The 19,158-nt window shown below is 41.0% G+C and overlaps 1 protein-coding gene across 3 annotated transcripts in view; it reads right to left on the bottom strand.

Annotated features, from left to right (window-relative positions):
* Positions 1-2,901: 2,901 nt before the first annotated feature.
* The window catches only part of KATNBL1 (katanin regulatory subunit B1 like 1), a 51,435-nt gene continuing 35,178 nt past the window's right edge, over positions 2,902-19,158 (bottom strand). For all 3 annotated transcript variants that reach the window (XM_073348821.1, XM_073348823.1, XM_073348822.1), the window contains exons 3-10: positions 17,265-17,305; positions 16,408-16,687; positions 15,254-15,372; positions 14,981-15,031; positions 14,798-14,887; positions 13,960-14,049; positions 8,154-8,247; positions 2,902-6,033 (exon numbers count right to left, since the gene is read on the bottom strand). In XM_073348821.1, coding sequence (XP_073204922.1) covers positions 6,001-6,033; positions 8,154-8,247; positions 13,960-14,049; positions 14,798-14,887; positions 14,981-15,031; positions 15,254-15,372; positions 16,408-16,687; positions 17,265-17,305 — 798 coding nt within the window. In that variant the 3' untranslated portion in view covers positions 2,902-6,000. The remainder of the gene's footprint in view (positions 6,034-8,153; positions 8,248-13,959; positions 14,050-14,797; positions 14,888-14,980; positions 15,032-15,253; positions 15,373-16,407; positions 16,688-17,264; positions 17,306-19,158) is intronic.

The following is a 19,158-nucleotide window of genomic DNA, read 5'->3' as shown; positions in this document are numbered from 1 at the left end:
CAAAACAAAAAAACACACTTAAGACAATTGCTGGAAAGAAAAAGTACATGCAAGCCATTCTTACTATGCAGGAAAAAAAAAAGTGTTTTAAAATGGTGATTACAGCCAGTGGTCCATCTGCCCTATAGCTGCCTAGAGTGTTAGCAGTTGAGCTGAGCCAGTGAACTGTATGAAATCTTTAACACATTTCTTCCAAGTAGACAGAACCCAAAATGGCACAGATCAGAACAGTTGTGTGATCTGCATAGTATCTGCATAAAGAGGTGTTACTAAAAACACAAAAGCTACAAGAACACTGCTGCTAGTGCAACAAAAATATTCTGTCAAAACATTAAATACAATTTAAAACTAGAATTACTGTGAATAAAATGCTAATCCCCTTTTCATCTGAATTAGAAATTTTCATCTTCAGAATGCTTTGAAAATCTTACCTACTTAAATCTTTGCAAACGCCCTATGCTATCAGCCTACAGTATGATCTCCATTTTACATGGGAGGAAAATGAGGCAGAGGTTAAAACTGATATTGCCCAAAGCAAGACCATGTCAGAGCCTGGTTTAGAACTCCCAAATTTCTGTCGTGCAGAGGTATTCTCAAAACACAGGAACACACCTTCCTGTTTCAAGCGTTCAAGTCTGGTGCACAGAAGCAGCCCTGAATGCCCACTGCAACGTTAGTTAAAGTTTGAATATTTTACATAAATATATTTGTGGGTTTATGGGAATTAATTTCTAAACTACAACTGTAGTTGGTCTCTAACTACGGTTTCTGGGATTTTTTTTTCTCCATAGGATTTCCATTTCCTCACGTTTTAGCCACTCAAATGCAATATCCTTACAGACTGCACAAACTAACTGCATTAAATGGGCGTTGAATATTGCATGTATGGATCTTGTGGTGTCACAGAACTTGCATCCTAGGGTTGAGGCTTCAGATGGAGGAGACGAGACATTCAAATTAACAGCAGTTATTCTTGTATAATTGTTTAAACTAAACATCTTGTAGAATATCAGAGGTAGATTTTGTGGGGAGGGATTTAATAGTGTTAAGTACTATGGCAGATAATTTTCTCAAATGTATATTTAAAAGATCCATGTTAATTTAAAATGAGAAATTCTGGTGGAGCAGGCACAATCTTTTTTCTGTGTGTATGAAGTGCCTAGCACAATTGGGTCGTAGGCCATGACTAGGTCTCCTAGGCATTATGGCAATATAGAGAACAGTATAGAACAAGAATCTTTCTAATCCAAAAAACAGGGACCATATGAGCTTTGGCAGTCTAAGTATTCCTCTGGTACTTTGCTAATGTACCCTCAGCTGTTATCGAGAACAACAACTACATTTGAGAGATAATTTAGTCTCCCTGTCCATGCAGTCCTTGTTCTTTGCCAAGGCTGCCAAAACAGGTGCAATTTCTGAAGTAGTTTTTATGATGTGCATACCTGTTCACTAGGAAGCTGACCAAGATATCCCACAACTGTTAAAGCTTCCCCAACAGTGAAGAACCTAAGCTAGATTTGAAGAACTCTTATACAGAAGTTGGAGCAGTTTTACAACAGTGGTCTAATTTGCATGTTTCTGTATTTTTACCTACCGAGTCAATTTTTGACAAGAGTATCTAGTAATCTAGTTTGTGTATTTATTAATAACTGGATATAAAAAATACAGAAACAAATATACTATAGCTACTACACTCCCAAACTTTCTACCTTTGATATTAGAGTTGAGAGTTTGGACACCCTCACATGTTGCCAGAATAAAATGCAGGCCTCTTTTAGATACATGTGGTGTGAAGCAAAGCTGCAATCTTGGGCTGTTAATCACTAACACAACAGAGCAAGTAAATCTTTTCTGATCATTACTCTTTTGTTCTTGAGGCTCATCTTTCTCTATGAATAGTGCAATACCAAATCAATAGGAATGCAGCTTACAGAATGGAAAAGAGCTATCAGAAGGGGGCAACAGTCTAGTTAAAACACTCAGCCTCGTAAACACACTCCTGGAGAAATCAGTCTGTTATGTTTTGGGATACCAAAACCACAGGAAAAATATTTTATCTATGATATTAGGAAGATGTAAGCTACAGAATCTACCCTTTGAGTTAAGGGTTTTCCACTTCTAGATGGTTACTATTTTAATTGCTATTTAGGAAAAGGTATGTTCACTTAGCTCCTTCAAAATGAGTTATACAGCATCAGTAAAGCACTCTTTTGTGTCCACTTTGGCTTTTTCCAAGTTCAGTCGTCAGCAAAGTATTAGTAGAACTTAGACATGAATTCATATACCAACAGTTTAAAGTGGTTCTTTGAGAAGTTGCTTTTGCACAGTTCAAAGTTTGCCTGAGGGCTTCTCCATCTTCAGTTTAGGGAACAAGCAAGCTGTTTTGCAATTCATGTCAAAACTCTTAGTAAGATAGCCTCAAGCCCTTTCTGTGAACGTTGGAGTGAAAGAACATTCTCCAATGTGAAGTCTCATTTTTCAGACCTCATTAATTTCATATCAAGGGATGTAATATAAAGAAACATATCTGTGTGAGAGCCTTAATCCTCAAGTAGATACATGCTTTTGTCACATGAACTCCAAAACTTTAATCCAGCACTTGCAAAGTTTTCTCATTAGTGAATCTTGTATGTAAAGCAAGTGTATGAAGGCCTAAAACATTAAAGAAGTGAAAGGACAAAAGCTCACTATTTCTTTTTACCAGCTGCAGTTCACCTTGAGTAACTACTATGAGTAAAAAGATGCCAGGGGAAAGAAATGGCACAATAATGAGTCTTCCAGTTGACCAATAAGTATCAACTGCGGGCAAGAGAGAGTGGGGGGAAGTTTCTTTTCTCACTGAATTATTCATTGGTCCAGTAATGACTCTTGAACAGATAAATTAAGACAGTCACTACACAAGGATTTTATAAGTTTATACAGATTCTGACATCTTTACTCATTGTATCACTTTTTTGACTTGACATTAGACACAGTACATTCCATTATAGCACAACCCATTCCCAGCCAGTTGTGAAAAGCAAATAGTAGGCACCAGACACTTCCAACTAAGCTGCCCCTCCCCCACTTTTTTTTTTTTTTAAAACACATTTAACTAGTAAAGCAGTCTATATATATTTATTTATTTTGCTGGATTGATAAATGAAGCTTTGGTTAGAATTCTGTTGATACCAATGACCAAGAATTTTGTTCATTTCACAGTCCAGTAGCTCCCTACCAGTCACAAATTAAGATATGCTCTCATTCAGATAAGGCAGGGATGTGAAAGACACTGCATTTTTAATACTGTACTCTTATAAATGCCACAGAAACAGAACTTATTGTGGAAAGACATACATCGTTTACAAATCATTTGCCTAAGTTGGTTCTCCAGACAAGTCTTATCTTTACTGCTGGCACAAGGGATACCACAAGAGACAACCACTGTCCTCTTAACTAATCTGGTGAGACTAATGACCATCTGCAACATTCATTTGGAACCAATGCCTTTGTTACTATAGTCAAGCTGGATACTGACTAAAAGATGTGCATTTTACTTATAGTAATTATTGTAGTCACCCTCTGAAAGGCTTCCATTTATTGAGGTTGATTTTCTTTCTTGCCACCAAATCTAGGAGAAAACCTGACAGTTTTAATCTCTTTTAGAGCTCACTAACCTTGCAGAGTGATTCAAAAACTCTCACAATTGCACGTCAAAACAAAAATCAAAAGAAAGGAATTTCAAGATCATCTTTATGCATAATAGAGGAGCAGTAAGGGGCGTGAGAACATCTTTACTTTACAGTGTCTCTAAGAATTCGTTCTATACCACCGGTTAACGCACTGAAAAGTGACTAGTTTTAGCAGGAAATTTGGTTTCAAAATTACATGAGCATGAATTACATTTCTTGATAAACTTCTATAGATGGCACTCAATTCTTCTAGTGAAAGGAGAACTTTGGTTCAAATTAACTTTTTAATTCTATTAGTTACAGTAATCTGAATAAATTACAAAAGCTTATTAGTGAAGAAAATCCAACTAAGGACTACTTTAGAAATAACATCTCATAAGAAAAAGATCATTGGATGATGTCAACAGGTAAATGCAACTTCCACAATTATATCTGAAGTTGTCCTAGAGCAATGTCAAGTTTGGGAGCTGCTCTAAATCTCTTGTTCCTTAGGATGATCGTGTTGTTGAGATGTTCAGAGTCTTTGGCGGGTTAAAGGGTATTTACCTATACAAAGATAAACATCAGATTGAGAAGACACTTTTCTACTTAGCCCTCGAAAGTTAGTGATTATGATCATGCAGATTAATCTCAAAGTGAAGTAATACTCTAGAGCCTTACGCTTCCCACAGTGAAAATTTATACTCTAGTTGTTTTATTTGCAAAGCAGAGGGGCCCCTATCCATGTAGGGGAAGAAAAAAGACTGGCAATAGACCCTTCTGTGCAGAGTTGCAAAAGCACACCTATTAAGCTACTACAGTAATTATAATTGCTGATTTAAGCATGAAGACAACTTCCATAATATTTTTAATTCAAAAATAATGTAGTCATTGGCTGGGTACATGCTATAGATCTACATTTCAGCTTCTGTTTTAAGTGCACAGTTGGCACTTCATAGAATTTCATTTGGACAAGCATGGTCACTCGTTTCAAAATAGAAGAGAAAGTTGCCAGTCTAAAACCCCCAAGATTTTCCATAGCTGTTAAGTTATAGTGGTTAAACGAAAATATCACAATCAGTAAGACAAAATATAGCTGTAAACTGTGCTACTGAATTTGTTCCATTGTGGATCCATTTAGATTTAAGGTAGCTTGAATTTATCTTAATTAATCAGGAAAAAAAACAGACTTTTAACAACTAATTTTGTAAAAGCCATGTGTTAAATATTGTTAGAGGAGGTAGCCTATAAGTTGTTAGATCTGAAAAAATACAGGTCTATTCTGGCTGTAAACATTTCTAGAGCAGTAGATATAAATATCCATAATAAAAAGTAGTGTGGAAAAAGTTGTTCTAGGAAAAAAGAAAACAGGTAAAATTATCTAAGCTTCAAAAGGAAAAACAGTAGAAACATTTAATACATTTACTCATCTGTGTAGTTTAAATGATATAGAACTGAAGATTAATATATTACAAATCCACATACAATAAAAAAAGTGTTAGCTGTATAAATTCACTAGTCTGTTGACATTTGTAATAAGCATTTATCCAAACAAATTCAGGTATTTTTATATGCTAATTATGTCATACGCATCTGACGATTCTCCAAAGAACAGATATAGTGGAAACATTGATTTGATTTAAAAAAAAAAATGTGCAAATGCTTCACAAGTGAGTTTTACATAGTGTGAACCCCTGATTTTTAGAGCAGTTTTTCATCATGTCTTGATTCTAATCGATATATTTTGTATCTTAATAAATTGGCTTTTTCGAACATCAGTAATTAAGGCATCTTGCTGTATACAGTTTCTTAATAGTGCAAACAAAAACCATCTTTAATAGTTTGATTAAAACAAGATACTAAAACATTTCAAAGTTTTTTCAACGTAACTGGAAGATAGCTGCACATTTTAACTTTTCTTGTGAAACAGTTTAAAACCTTCTTATGGTGGTGATTGGTCTTGTTGGTTCCTTATAACTGGTTCTGCAGTTTTGTCTTCGTGATGATAGAATTTATATTCCTTTATGCAATATTGCAGTGAAACACAGCAGCACTTAAAATGACTTTACCAAGTAACTGAACAAATCCCAAATACAGCAAAGGCATATAGTTTTCATAGTGCACTTTCACCTCATTGAAGTAAAAGCTGCTCCTATTAGGCATTTTTCCACTTCAATGTGAAGTAGATTGTTAGGATTTTGTTAGTGGTTTCATTAAACAGTTTTTGAAAGTCCATTCCTCTTCTGCCAACAGTTCTTAGAAGAGATATATTTTGGAAATAGTGTATAAATCCAGGGATATTTAAAAAGATTATTTAGACAAATATGCACTCCCCAGTTCTCCAAGCATCTCAGTGTAGCTGTAATAGATAAGCACCTACATCCTGAAAAGGAGAAAGAAGAAAAAAGTTAGTCACATTAATTCAATGCTGAAATAAAGAATGCATAAGGTAGGATGCATATTGTAATCATTTCAAAGTATACTACAAAGATATTGTAATTTGCACTGCAGTAGTGCCTAAGAGCTCTAGTCATGGACCAGGAGCCCTTTGCACAAGGTGCTGTACAAACACAGAACAAGTAAAAGTAAGGCTCCAGTTTATGTAAAGTATAGGCAGGACCCTGTCTGCTGAAAAGCACATTGGGACCAAATTCCACAGCAACATCAATGTGGTCTATTTCCCTTCTCCCCCATGCACACTTACATCTATGGCACATAGCTGAAAATACTCATGATGTAAAATTACTAGACTATTTTCAACAATATTTTTCTTCTTCTGCTATGCTCTCCAGGCATCCTAGCTCCACTCTCTGGGTGTCTGCTCCTCAGTGTTGTTCAGGTGGGCTAAGAACTTCCTTCTCCCCGCACATGGCACAGAAAGGGGACGTGTTTGTAGCCAGCTTCAATAGCTCATCTCTGGACTTTGGTTGCTGAGCTGCTCTTCAGGTAGCTCAGTTGACCAGCTTAAATTGTTTTTGCCTCCTACGACTCCATGGCTGCAATCTGGACTCCAGTTCTGCCTCCTTGACCCCCTGCTGCCCGGCTACATGGAACATTGCAGGGAGCATGCACTCCTTGTGGGGACAGCTGGAGTGCAGCTACAGACAGGTCCCAACAGGGCAGGAAAACAAAAGATATCAGGAGTCTGGATGCAGCAAAACGGCGAATTCCCTAATCATGGAATTGTAGACTTCACAAAGTTCCAACTGAGATAAATGAGGTAGGTCATAGCCTAACGTAATAGCTTTAGGGGTATCTGCAGACTCATGAAGACAACACTGAACTGACTTACACTCTGATCCTTTATGGTAGCCAAGGTAATTTTGGAAACATTAAGTTTTTTTTTTTTTTTAAAAAAGCTGAGATACGGGAACAGAATTTTATGACAGAGATGAATTCTACAAAGGGTCCTGACTACAAGCAAACACCAACACTGTTACCTCACAATACAATGCATAGTCTTTTGTAAATACTAGTCACTGCATCTCCATTTTTTCCCCTCCAATGAACAAGCAGCTAGTGAAAAGCTGTTTGGTGGGTAGTGTAAGTACTATATGAAAAGCTCACAGCTATGCATTTCTAAATATTAGTCAGTGCAAACTTCCTCCCCTCCCAGGTTTGTCCTCTTACTCTCTTTCTTGGACTCAGGAACCCCTCTTTCACTCCACTGCTCAAAGCATGCAGCTGAGCCAATGCCTACCCTCCCTCCTTTCCCATACTTGATCCATGTCAGAGCTTTCCTGGGAAGAGGGCTCTGGCTAGGTGCAGCCCTGTTGATCCCAAATTGGTTTGTGTGAGGAATACATGGTCCTACAGCTCTGAGTGCAAAGAGCAGCGCCTGCAGAATTGGGTGCTCAGGCACCTGTCTCCTCAGTGGGCCTGTCACTGCACTAGGGTGAAGAGTTGCAATGAACAAGCAGCAGGGGAAGGCAGACATTTAGCATGCTTTAGAAAGCTGTGGGCTTCTTTCCTCAGCCCTGAAACATTTTAACTATCAAGCTTGTTACCCTCTCTCTTTGCCCAGCCACCCAACACTTAAACCCAAAGATGCAGCAGGTATTTAAGATTCTCGATCCTGCAGTACACATATATTGGTATGTCAATATTTAAAGAAGCACCTCTCTCCTTTCATATTCTGCCTACTTATCTAGGTTTTTATACTAATATCCAAGTGCCTTACTAGTATCAGATAAAAAAAACAACCTAACATATCTTTCTCTCCCCAATTGGGAGGAATGTGTTTTTGTTTTTGTTTTTTTTAAATAAAATGTTTATGGGAAAGCCAAACTAGATCCCCATGTCACTGCTAATAGATGAAACTGTAAAGCAGACATTTGAGATTTCTCCAACCAAAAACTTTTCTGATTTATATGAACATTAAATGAAAAATATTTTGAAGATTCTACATCCTGTAACACTTGTGGGATGCATACATATTTGATGTCAAGTTAGATGGATATTCAGTGTTACACTGATTACTGAACATCACTGGAAACAAATTACCTTAGCTATATTACCAGTATATCCTGGAACCAGAGTTAGATGATTTTCTTGTTCCCACAATCCACTTAATTGTTGTTTTAAAATCTGAATATTTCTGGAAGAGAAACAGTCACAAGTGCACTTTTTATTTATCTGAATATCACTCTGGTAACAAGTGTTTTACGGTAGATATGTATTAGAGAACGTTATTCTACATCACATTAGTGGCAAGATCAAGACAGAGTGTAGACTTCTGGACTTACTGTTTAAAGTGAAGTTCACCAGTTTTTGTATTACTTTCATGTATGAGTTTTGCATTTATTAAGACTCCAATATAAAATCACTGAGAACCTTTAAAAATGAAAGTTTTGAAGAACACTGTTTGCTTCACAAAAATAAATCAACTTATTTTTAAAAAAGTCAGACAAAGTAATTAGATCATGCAATATTGTGCAGCAGTAAGAGTCACAAAACACATAAGAGGAGGTTACTTACTGTAATTGGACGTTCAAGATGTATGGTCCCTATCTGCATTCCACATGTGGGTGTGCATGCACGCCATGCGCCTGAGTCCGGAAGTTTTCTCCAAGCAGTGTCCGTTGACCCGCACATAAGCCGTATGTCTCCTCGCATTCCTGACTGAGGACATAAGGGGCACCGCGGGTTGATGCCACTCCAGTTCCTCCTTTTACCACAGTGTATTAGAGTCCGAAGCAGAAGGGAAGGAGGCAGGTAGTGGAATACAGATAGTGACCACACATCACAAAGAACTTCTACTTACAAGAAGTAACCTCCTTCTCTTTGAGTGATGGTCCCTACGTGGGTGACCTGCGAGCACTGATCAGGATGGTGTTGAGTGCGAGAAGGCTGATGCTAAAGCCATTTGCAATATAGCTCATCTCATGATCCAGGGCATAGTGTGTTGTAAACGTGTACAGAACACCACTTGTGGCTTTGCAGATATCTTGCCATGGAACAACAGCTAACGAAGCCAAAGAAGTGGCCTGTGCCTATACAGTATGAGCTGTAACACCCTCGGAGGGTGGGAGGGGGTTGATATTTTGTAGCATATCAGTATGCAGCCTGAGACCCACTGAGAGATCCTCTGTGAGTATATGGCTTGGCCCCTTGATCTTGCTGCCATAGCCACAAAGAGTCTTGGTTACTTTTGAAAGGGTTTAGTTCTTTGTAGGTAGAATACCAGGGCCCGCCTGACATCGAGGGAGTGTAATCTCTTGTCTGTGGGGAGGCGTGTGGTTTGGGTAGAACACAGATAAGTGAATAAACTGGTTGAGATGGAATTCTGACACAACCTTGGGGAGAACTTTGGGGTGTAGTCTCAATGAAAGTTTTCATTTGTGGAAGATCATTTAGGGGGTCTGCCATCATGGCTGCTAGTTCACTGACCCTTCTGTCTGAAGTGATAGCAACCAGCCAGGAATGCCACTTTCATGGAAAGGTGGGTCATGGTACAGGTTGCCAAAGGTTTGAAAGGTGGTCTTGTGAAGGCTGACAGGATGAGGTTAAGGTTGCCAAATCCACACCTCACTGGAACCAGTGGAAAGATTTTGAGCAGGCCTTTCATGAATAGTACCATTGTAGGGTGCGTAAAGATGGAGCATCTGTCCACTGGGGGGAGAGAGGACGGTGCTAGGTGCTTCCAGGTGCACCTGGATCACGCTGAGAGCTAAGCCCAACGTTTTCAGGGAAAGGAGGTAATCTAGGGTGACAAAGATGGTCACCATGTCTGGGGAATGGTGGTGGCAGTAGGCTCACTCCAGAAAGTGATGCCACTTTGCCTGATACCATGTTCTGGTGGATTATTTTCTGCTCTGGTTAAGGATCTGCTGGATCTGGGCAGAACACGCACAGTCTATGTCAGATGCCCATCCAAACACCAGACTCTGAGGATGTTTGAGTCTGCCCTGGTCTTGTGTGAGAAGATCCAGTAACAACCGGAGCCTGACCAATAGTTGGGTAGAGAGCTTCAGGAAGTCTGTGAACCAGAACTGTCAGGGACAGTAGAGAGTTAGGAGGATGATGTGGCTCTGTCCCCACACACCTTCCTGAGAACTTGAGGCAACAGGGGAATGAGGGAAGGCATATTGAAGGTCGCCCATCTCAAGGGGATGCTCTCCTGCTCCCGGAGAGTCTCTTCCCATGGTGTCCCTTAAGGAATACATAGGGAGCTTCTGATTCACATATGACACAGAGGTCCTAGGTGGGAATACCCCACCATGTGAAGAGGGTGGTCAGTGTAGTTCCCATTGTGGAGAGTCCTGCTCAGTGCTTCTGCCAAGGAATTCTGGGTGCCTGGAAGATACAGAGCCTGTATGGTAACCTAATTTCTGATGCACCAATTACACAGTCTGATCGACTCTGAGCAGAGGGAACGAGATCTGGTCTCCTCCTGTCCCCTGCTTATTCATGCAGACCACCATGGCAATGTTGTCTGAAAGGATTTGTATGTGGAGATCATATATGAGGAAAAGGAAGGCTTTGCAGGAGAGACGGACTGCCCTGAGTAACCTGGCTTCCCTCAGTGTCCACGTGCCCTGCACCATGTAGTGGTTCAGGTGGGCATCATGATGGTGGCCTTCGGAGTGGGAGGCTTGAAGGGGATCCTGATCATGACCTTGATGGATTGGACCACCAAACAAGAGAGGTCAGAACATCCAACGGAACAGCGACTCTGGAGTCGGTGTGGTCCCTGGTCAGCTTGTAGGTCAGGTGGAGCCAGGTCTGTAGGCACTACAGGTGGAGTCTTGCAAGAGGCGTCATGGGTGCAGGCTGCCATGTGCCCCAAGAGAGAAGCATTAGCTGACTATTGTGTGGGGTTTGCTGCAAATGTAGGCAATCAGGGTGCTCATCATTGCTAGGACGAAGGCCTATGCAGCAACTAAGTCCAGTCTCCAATAAAATTTATTGTCCGCATGGGTGGTAAAACGGACTTGTCTTCATTCACACAGATCCCTAGGGAGGCCAAGAGTCTTCTAAGAGATTGGATAGTGGAGAAAAATTGTTGTCAAAAATGTCCCACAAGGAGTTAATTGTCCAGGTAAGGGAACAGCATCTCATCCGAGCCGCTCTGAGCGCAAATACCTTCGAAAAGACGCATGGTGCTGTCACTATTCCGAAGGGAAGGATGCGAAATTGATAGTGTTGATGTCCCCCTATGAAACGAAGAAATTTCCTGTGAGACAGGTGGATGTCTATATGGAAGCGTGCATCTTTCATGTAGAGAGCTGTGAACCAAGCTCCCTCTTGGAGGGAGGAGATTATCAATGACAATGTAACCATGCGGAATTTCAACTTTCTGATTAATGTAGTTAGCTGATAGGATTGGTATCCACCCTCTGCTTTTTTTCAGAAGGAAGAAGTATGGTGCATAGAATCACCTTTCCTGGTATTGAAGTGGGACACTCTCTATCTCACTATGTTTCCTGCTGAAGAATCAACTGATGGGAAGGATCCCTTGAAGGGGGTCAGGTGGGAATGAAAGAAACTCTATGGAGCATCTGTGATGGATGATCTCCAGTACCTAACTGTCTGTGGTGATTTTGCCCCAACTGTGGGCAAAAAAGGGAAGATGGCTGCTGAAGATGACTGGCAATCAGGTGGTTAGCATCGGAGACTGAAGCCACGGATCCCTGCGCAGCACTAGTCCGGTGGCTAAGGAACGGGAAGCAGTGTTGGCTGGCATCCACTACTGCCTGGAGGGTGTCCTTTGCCACCTGCCTCCCCACATCCACTAGGGCCTGGAACTGGGCCTGATCCTACACAGGGAGCTCGTCCCTAAACTCTGCCAGCCTGCCATACGTGTTGAAGTTGTACTTAGCTAGCACAGATTGGTAGTTCACTATGCAGAATTGCAGACCCACCGATGAAAGGGCCTTTAGCCGGCCCAAAGTAGCATCCCTCGGGGGTGGAGGCACGTGATGCTGGAGTGTGTCACACTGTCCGGTTCCAGGATGGCCTTGTTTATAGGGAGGGCCACTCTGGAGAGTTCCAGTGGCTGGAGGATGTCCAGGAGATGTTGTTGAGGATCCTGACTTCCTCCAGCAGAATCTGCAAGTTGGTAGCCACCCGCTGCAGATGTTCATGGTACTGCTGATCATCTGGCGGACAGAGCAGCAAATGGATGACTGCCTCGGCTAATGATGAGGTGGCTCCAGTTGGAACCAGTGGCACTGGTTCCACGTCTTCCTCCTCATAAACTGACGGAGCAGGCTGATGTGTGTGAGAGGCACGATAAGAACCTTGAAATGGTGCTGGGAATATGTAGTACAGGTCCCAGCATTTCCAGTAGGGCCAGAACGCGTGGTCCATTGGTCTGGGTGGGTCCATGGGGAAGCAATACCAGGCTTCCCTCAGGGGTCCTAGCCAGGTGGGTAGGGTTGCTTCAGCTGCCTGTTTAGGCTCCTGTGAGGCAAAGGCGAAACTAGCTGAGTTAAGTCCTGGAATTCCTCAGAGTCAGATGACCGTTCCAGTGGAAACGGCAGGACCATTGGTACTGGAAGGTCCCAGTCCAATGAACATGGAAGGGGCCTTTCCTGCAGCAGGAGCAGCAGTTTGTCCTCTGGTGTGGGGATGTCCTGGAGAATGGATGGGCTCGAGAGGAGTGCGGACTGCAAGTATGGCAGGATCACCGCCTCTGGAGATAAGAATGTCTGAGTCTGCATAGTGCCCATGGAGACTCCAGAGGGAATCCGGCTCCATAGTCCTATGCAGGTGGTGGTAAAGTGGCACTGATGGAGTATCCAGAGCTGCAGTAATAGATGGGCACGCTAAGTGTCCTGGTACTGAGGCCACTGGCGGTCCTGAGAGATCCTACTTCTTCTTAGTCTTACCCTCCGGCCGGGTTGGGGGCGGTCTCTGGCATTGGTTCCGCAGGATCTGCTTGTGACATCTCACCTGACCTTGCACAGCTCAGGGAGGGAATGCGTCTCTTATGAGCTGTCTGCTGTGAGGATCTGCTGTTGTGCCCATGAGGGTGTTTCTTGCTCGTGTGGTGGGACTTGTCCTTGCTCATCAGAGTTGGTAATTCTGCATTCAGGCATGTGGAGGCTGCTGGACTGGAGGGTCTCCTTGGCCAGGATCTGAGTGCATCTGTGGCCTCATTGCCTGTTCCAGTAGGAACTTGCCAAGCCGGAGATCAAAGGCCTCTTAAGTTCTGAACAGGAAGGGCTTATAGATGTTGCACACATCTTGGCAAAGTGTTTCTCCCGGACAATATAGGCACTGTTGATGCTCATCACTGATGAAAAAGGAACAAGGGCAGGAGATGCAGTTCTTGAAGCCTGAGATCCTCGGCATAGTCTCTGGGTGGCAAGGGGTTGAGTCATACAACCATAAATAACTATATTAACTATTGTAAGTATAAAACTATTTACAACAGTGAAAGGCAACTCTCTTATCTGGATAAGAGTGAAGGAGGAATACGGGTTTCGACTCAGATAATGTGGCAATAAGAACGAACTGGAGTGGTGTCGGCCTGCACTGCCACATATACCCTCCTCTGTCAGGAGCATGAGGAGACGTATCGCACATGTGTGGGTCAGTGGACACTGCTTGGAGAAAGCTTCCGGACAGAGGCGCATGGTGTGCACGCATACCCACATGTGGAATACACGTAGAGACCATCACTTGAAGAAGTGAAGTTTTTACTTTCACGTTATTATATGTTGCCTGAAGCTTTTTCATTTTGGGAGAACACATATCTGAGCCTTGTGATGATAGGACAAAACAGTCTGAATAAATTTAATGCAGCTTTTGAATAACTACACTACTACAGTAATGAGTGACAATACCATGATATCATACTCACCCATCTTTTACTTTTTCCATGTGTGCAGACAGTTCTGACCACCATCTCTTAATGACAGCTAGGAGCCAGTTTAGACCAACTATCACATACCTGTAATAACATATTTAGATATTATGTACCTACCCTCCCTTTGGTGCAGATGGACACCATATCCACCAACTGAAAGGAGAGGTAAACAGACTCCCTTTTACTTGAGGGTTAACTAAAAGATTATAAAGCTCAGAAGGTGACAACGCAATTGGAAAAATCATGAAGGAAAATCATTTCACATTTTAATTCCTTTATGTATTTTCTACTTTGAAATGATGAGGCAACCTCACATAATAAAGGATGTTAAGATGTTCTGCATCAGAATGTTCCATCAGGTAGTCTCATAACTTGGAATCAAGACTTTGGTGCTGGGTCTACAAGATTTTAGTGTTTGTGAATACATTTTGAAACAAGGGCAAAGACAGCTTCCTCCTCTGCAGCTGTGGAGAACCCTTGGCTAAAAACAAACAAACAAAAACAAAAAAACTTGCGCTTTTTGCACCACTCGGGGACTGGGCCTGGAGGAAACGGGGATAGGGATTTACACCAGAAGAGTAATCCCTGCAGAGTGCTTCCTGCATGGAAGGAGTGGGGAAGTGAACAGCAGGAGGATCCACTACTATGCTGAGATACTTCTGTGGGGGAGTTGAAGGGAAGAAAAGTGTATCAGCGCCCATGAAGACTACTTTATTCACTTTGGATTGGAGGAGGAGTTCATGACCAAGAGTCTGGTGGGGAATGATTCTTTTGAACCATTCTGAAGGTTCTGATATAAAATATTAATATTGTGATTCATTTTGATACTTACTCTTCATATTTGCTTTTAAGCAGAGATTTTACTAAAGGAAATAGATCTACACAGCAGCCAACTGAAATATATGGTTTTTCTTCCTGTAAACTAAAATAAAGTAATGTTAAAGTACATGAACTTGGATCAATTCATTTGAACCTTGTTCAAACTCCCTCCTCCTGGTTTTTTTTTTTTTTTTACCTGCTAGTAAGTACCGGAAGGCAATCTACCACTACTCCAAGATCCTGTATCCTAGAGACATTAAGGAAAAATAGGTTAGATTACTAGTTGATTATCTTATACTGTGTAATTCCACTAGGATTAATTTTAAAAAAAAACATCAGGAATTGTAGCTAAGTTACAAGTTGTTTCAAGTTAAATAAAGTTTACAGTGCTGCAGCAGGCTTGGGATGGCTACTGCATTGGAGAAGAATTTAAAAAATAAAAACTTAAAAAACAGACCACTCAGTTTACCTCACTAAATAGGCTATGAGTTCACTTATACTTCTCCTTCTCCAGAAGGTTAAAGCTACATTCAGTCTCAGATTTCTACTAAAAAGAACTTGTGCCATAGTATCATGGTCCTGGGAAACCTGTATTTAAGAAACAAAAAGGTTTTCAAACTTAAATATTGGTTAGTTATTGCACAATGAATTCCTGCAATATAATTACACTGACATAGTTTTTCTAGCCAAATGGTGACAAATCTTATTTGTGTAGAAGGAATTTTAAATTTTTGTAATACAGGTAAATCAAGTAATCTTCAAATGCAGAGGTCCAAAACACTAAGTATTATTATCTTTTTTAAACCAATAACAGCTCATAAGTTTCCCTTTAATAAAAAAAAATGCAACACAAATAGATTTATTACTCTGGTCCACCATTTAAAAAATGTTCCTAAAGTTAGATATCTAAGTAAGTGACCTGACATTCAGAGGTGTCAAGCACCTGCAAATCTCTCAGATTTCCATGGGACCTGCTTGATGTCCAGCAATTTTGAAAAAATGTCATTGTACTTATTTAGATGTCTAAACAAGGATTTAGGAGCCTATTTAAGAACTCATTACAGAAAATCTTGTCCCTATACAGTAATTTAAACCTATACATTCTTTTATGTACCTAGTTACAACACATCTTTGACTAATAACAGAGAAACACTTTGGAAGATGTTTACAGCATTACATCACCCACATCTCTCAATACATGGTCACCTAGGAAGTAGTGCAGAGAATCTACACAAATATAAAAGGACAGCATTCAGCATTTAAGTGATTTTAATTATGGTTTTCTTTCAGGTCACTCATTAAAATTTATTATGGCATACAAATTATCTGGCCTTCTGAGCCAATTACAAGAAGTGACACTACATGCATTCACAGGGCTTGGTCAAATACTCCTGTGAAGGATACTGTTTTTCGTCTGCTTCCCACCCATTCATTCCCTGGCAGAAATTTACTTCCAAAACACTCACTTAACGTTCATTTCTTTTATTGGTCCATAAGTTAAGACTAATTACAGTCTCTTTAAAAGCATCTGCAGCTAATGTAATAAAACCAAAATGAAAATAATGGACTGAGGTGATCGGCATCAACTGTATTAAAAGAAAGACTTCTGCAAACTTGACTTACCTCTGAAAAAAATCCACTGTATTTTGATGAGGGACCTTGTGTTTGAGCGGAGCCAGAATCACTGGCATTTAATAAAAGCGTATGACTGTCGTGTAGTTTTGCCGGCAGATTACCTGCACAAGCCAGTTCATTTTCCTTATTTGCCATTTCACAGCCCCTGACTTTAGGGAACTGTTTTTTTCTGTAACAAGGTTTTGGAGTATAACAGTGAACTTTTCTTTTACAATATACTACTTTGAAAAGAAAAGGGGAGCTGGTCACAGTTTGTCCAACTGTTGTTCTGCAACAAGAGAATATTCATGAGAAATCAAGTAAAATGTTATGTATAATTCACAGTCATTAAACACTAAGATATTTTAATGGATTTAAGCCTTAAATCTAAAGATTATTTTAATCAAATGATTTTATTTTCCAAAAACAGTAATTTGCTATCTTTCTGAAGCTTTAAGACTTTAATTAGGTCATTTGCATAGTGACAACTTCTGTTAATATCCCTCCCTGTATTTATCTGAAGGCCCATATGTAGTATTCCAGGAATGAGAATAATTCAAGCAACAAAATTGAAGGGTTGATTTATGCCCTCAAAAGCGGAGTTCCTACATTGGATCTAATCTGATGGCTTTCCCTTTGATATGGCAGAAAGCTCCCAAGAAAGAACTTAAAATCCACCCCAACAATGGAGTTATTGACCACTACTATTCCTATAAGCTTTTGAAGGACCCTATATAGAAGTACAAGGATCTCAAATAATTTCTTGTTTTTATTAGTATTTTTAAAACAAAGATCCAAGAAACAGTTCTAAAAAGTGATAGTTTTGCCCCTTTTCCCCCTCAGATTCTAAACAGTAGCTCTCCTACCTGTTTGTGTAAGAAGCCAACTGTTTTGGAGATTTCTTACCCTATGGAAAAACAGTATTATAAGAAGGCTTAAAAAACAATTCCACGGTTTAACAGAACACCCCCACTTTTATTGCTTTACTAATGTTTTCCAACCCCCAACCGAGTACAGCAGTGGCCTTTGTTAATTTGTTCCCGCTGGCTTGTATCTGTGAAAGATGCATAGGTTTGAAAAGGTGTAGCTACCCCTCCACAGTTGCCCTATGAGCATCTTGTTCAGAGATGGGATTATGATGTCTTTGGTGAGTGGTAGGATTGTGACATCAGAGATAATTTCCCTTTCTACAAGTGTGGTGGAGGAGTGTGATCAATATAAATTATCTAAATTTGGTAGTGAGATTGTGATAAAGAAAAGTCACCTGTATCAAATTAATTTACAAGCCACAAACCTTTTTAATATATTGGTTGCCAGGATTGGGTAAGGATGGAGGCATAAAGAGAAAACATACCAGTTTATAGCTAGTTATATACAATATAATCTTGATTATTCCATCTTCACCTATCTGGAACAGGTTCATGTACTAACATTCATGCATTGAATAAGTATGGATAATCAAAGGAACTGCAGATATCCTTCAACACTAAATCAAGATTTTGCTGTATAGATTATAGATGAACCTTTTAAAAATTAAGCATATAAATGTTTGAAGATAACTAATCTTCATTACAAAAACCTTTAAAATGAAAATCACATTCTTGACCGTTTTCAGAGTAGCAGCTGTGTTAGTCTGTATCCGCAAAAAGAAAAGGAGTACTTGTGGCACCTTAGAGACTAACAAATTTATTTGAGCATAAGCCTTGTGCCTTGGGCAAGTTTTAATCTAAGCTGGTAGAAATAAGCTTAGGGGGTCTTTCATGCGGGTCCCCACATCTGTACCCTAGAGTTCAGAGTGGGGAAGGAACCCTGACATGACACGAAAGCTTATACTCAAATAAATTTGTTAGTCTCTAAGGTGCCACAAGTACTCCTTTTCTTTATTCTTGACAGTAATTTTCTCATTTAAAAATTAACTTGTAACCTCCCACTTTATTTTAGTATTTGGAATCTCTAGCCAGTAGAGATTTTTAAAGAGGATTAAGGTTCTAGAGCAGAGGTGGGCAAACTACGGCCTGCAGGCCACATCCGGCCAGTGGGACTGTCCTGCCTAGCCCCTGGCCCCTCCCCCCCGCTGTCTCCCCTTCGCTGCCGCTCGGGCAGTGCAGCCTGCACCCGCCCACCTCTCAGTCTTTCCAATAAACCGTCCTGCCGCTGGCATGGTAAGGGGGCGGAGGTTGGATAAGGGGCAGGAGGTCTCAGGGGGCAGTCAAGGGACAGGGGGTGGTTGGATGGGGCGGAGGTTCAGGGGTGGGGGCCGGTCAGGAAACAGGGAGCAAGGGAGTTGGATAGGGGGTGGGGTCCCCGGGGGGACTGTGCAGCCCTGGGGGGCAGTTAGGGATGGGTCGGGGGTCACAGGGGGCCTGTCAGGGGGCCAGGGTGTGGACAGGGGTCGGGGTGATCGGGGACAAGGAGCGGGGGGGGGGAGGGTTGGAGAGGTTGGGAGTTCTGAGGGGGGCAGTCTGGGGGTGGGAAGTGGGAGGGGGCCAGGCTGTTTGCGGAGGCACAGCCTTCCCTACCCGGCCCTCCATACCGTTTTGCAACCCTGATGTGGCCCTCAGGCCAAAAAGTTTGCCCACCCCTGTTCTAGAGTGATAAAGATTAAATAATTTTCATATGAACACGTATTGTGTTCATAAGACTTGCAAAACTATATAAAGATTATCCAATTGCTTTAATATTCTATTTAAATCTATAGCTCATGTTAAAGTCTTTAGGAATTTTGTGCATATATTCAATTTAAATTTAAAATTTATGTTA

Source organism: Lepidochelys kempii, chromosome 6, assembly GCF_965140265.1.
Source record: "Lepidochelys kempii isolate rLepKem1 chromosome 6, rLepKem1.hap2, whole genome shotgun sequence".
NCBI classification, from domain to species: domain Eukaryota; kingdom Metazoa; phylum Chordata; order Testudines; family Cheloniidae; genus Lepidochelys; species Lepidochelys kempii.
The sequence above is the reverse complement of the archived record's forward strand: the minus strand, read 5'-3'. Positions and strand labels throughout refer to the sequence as shown.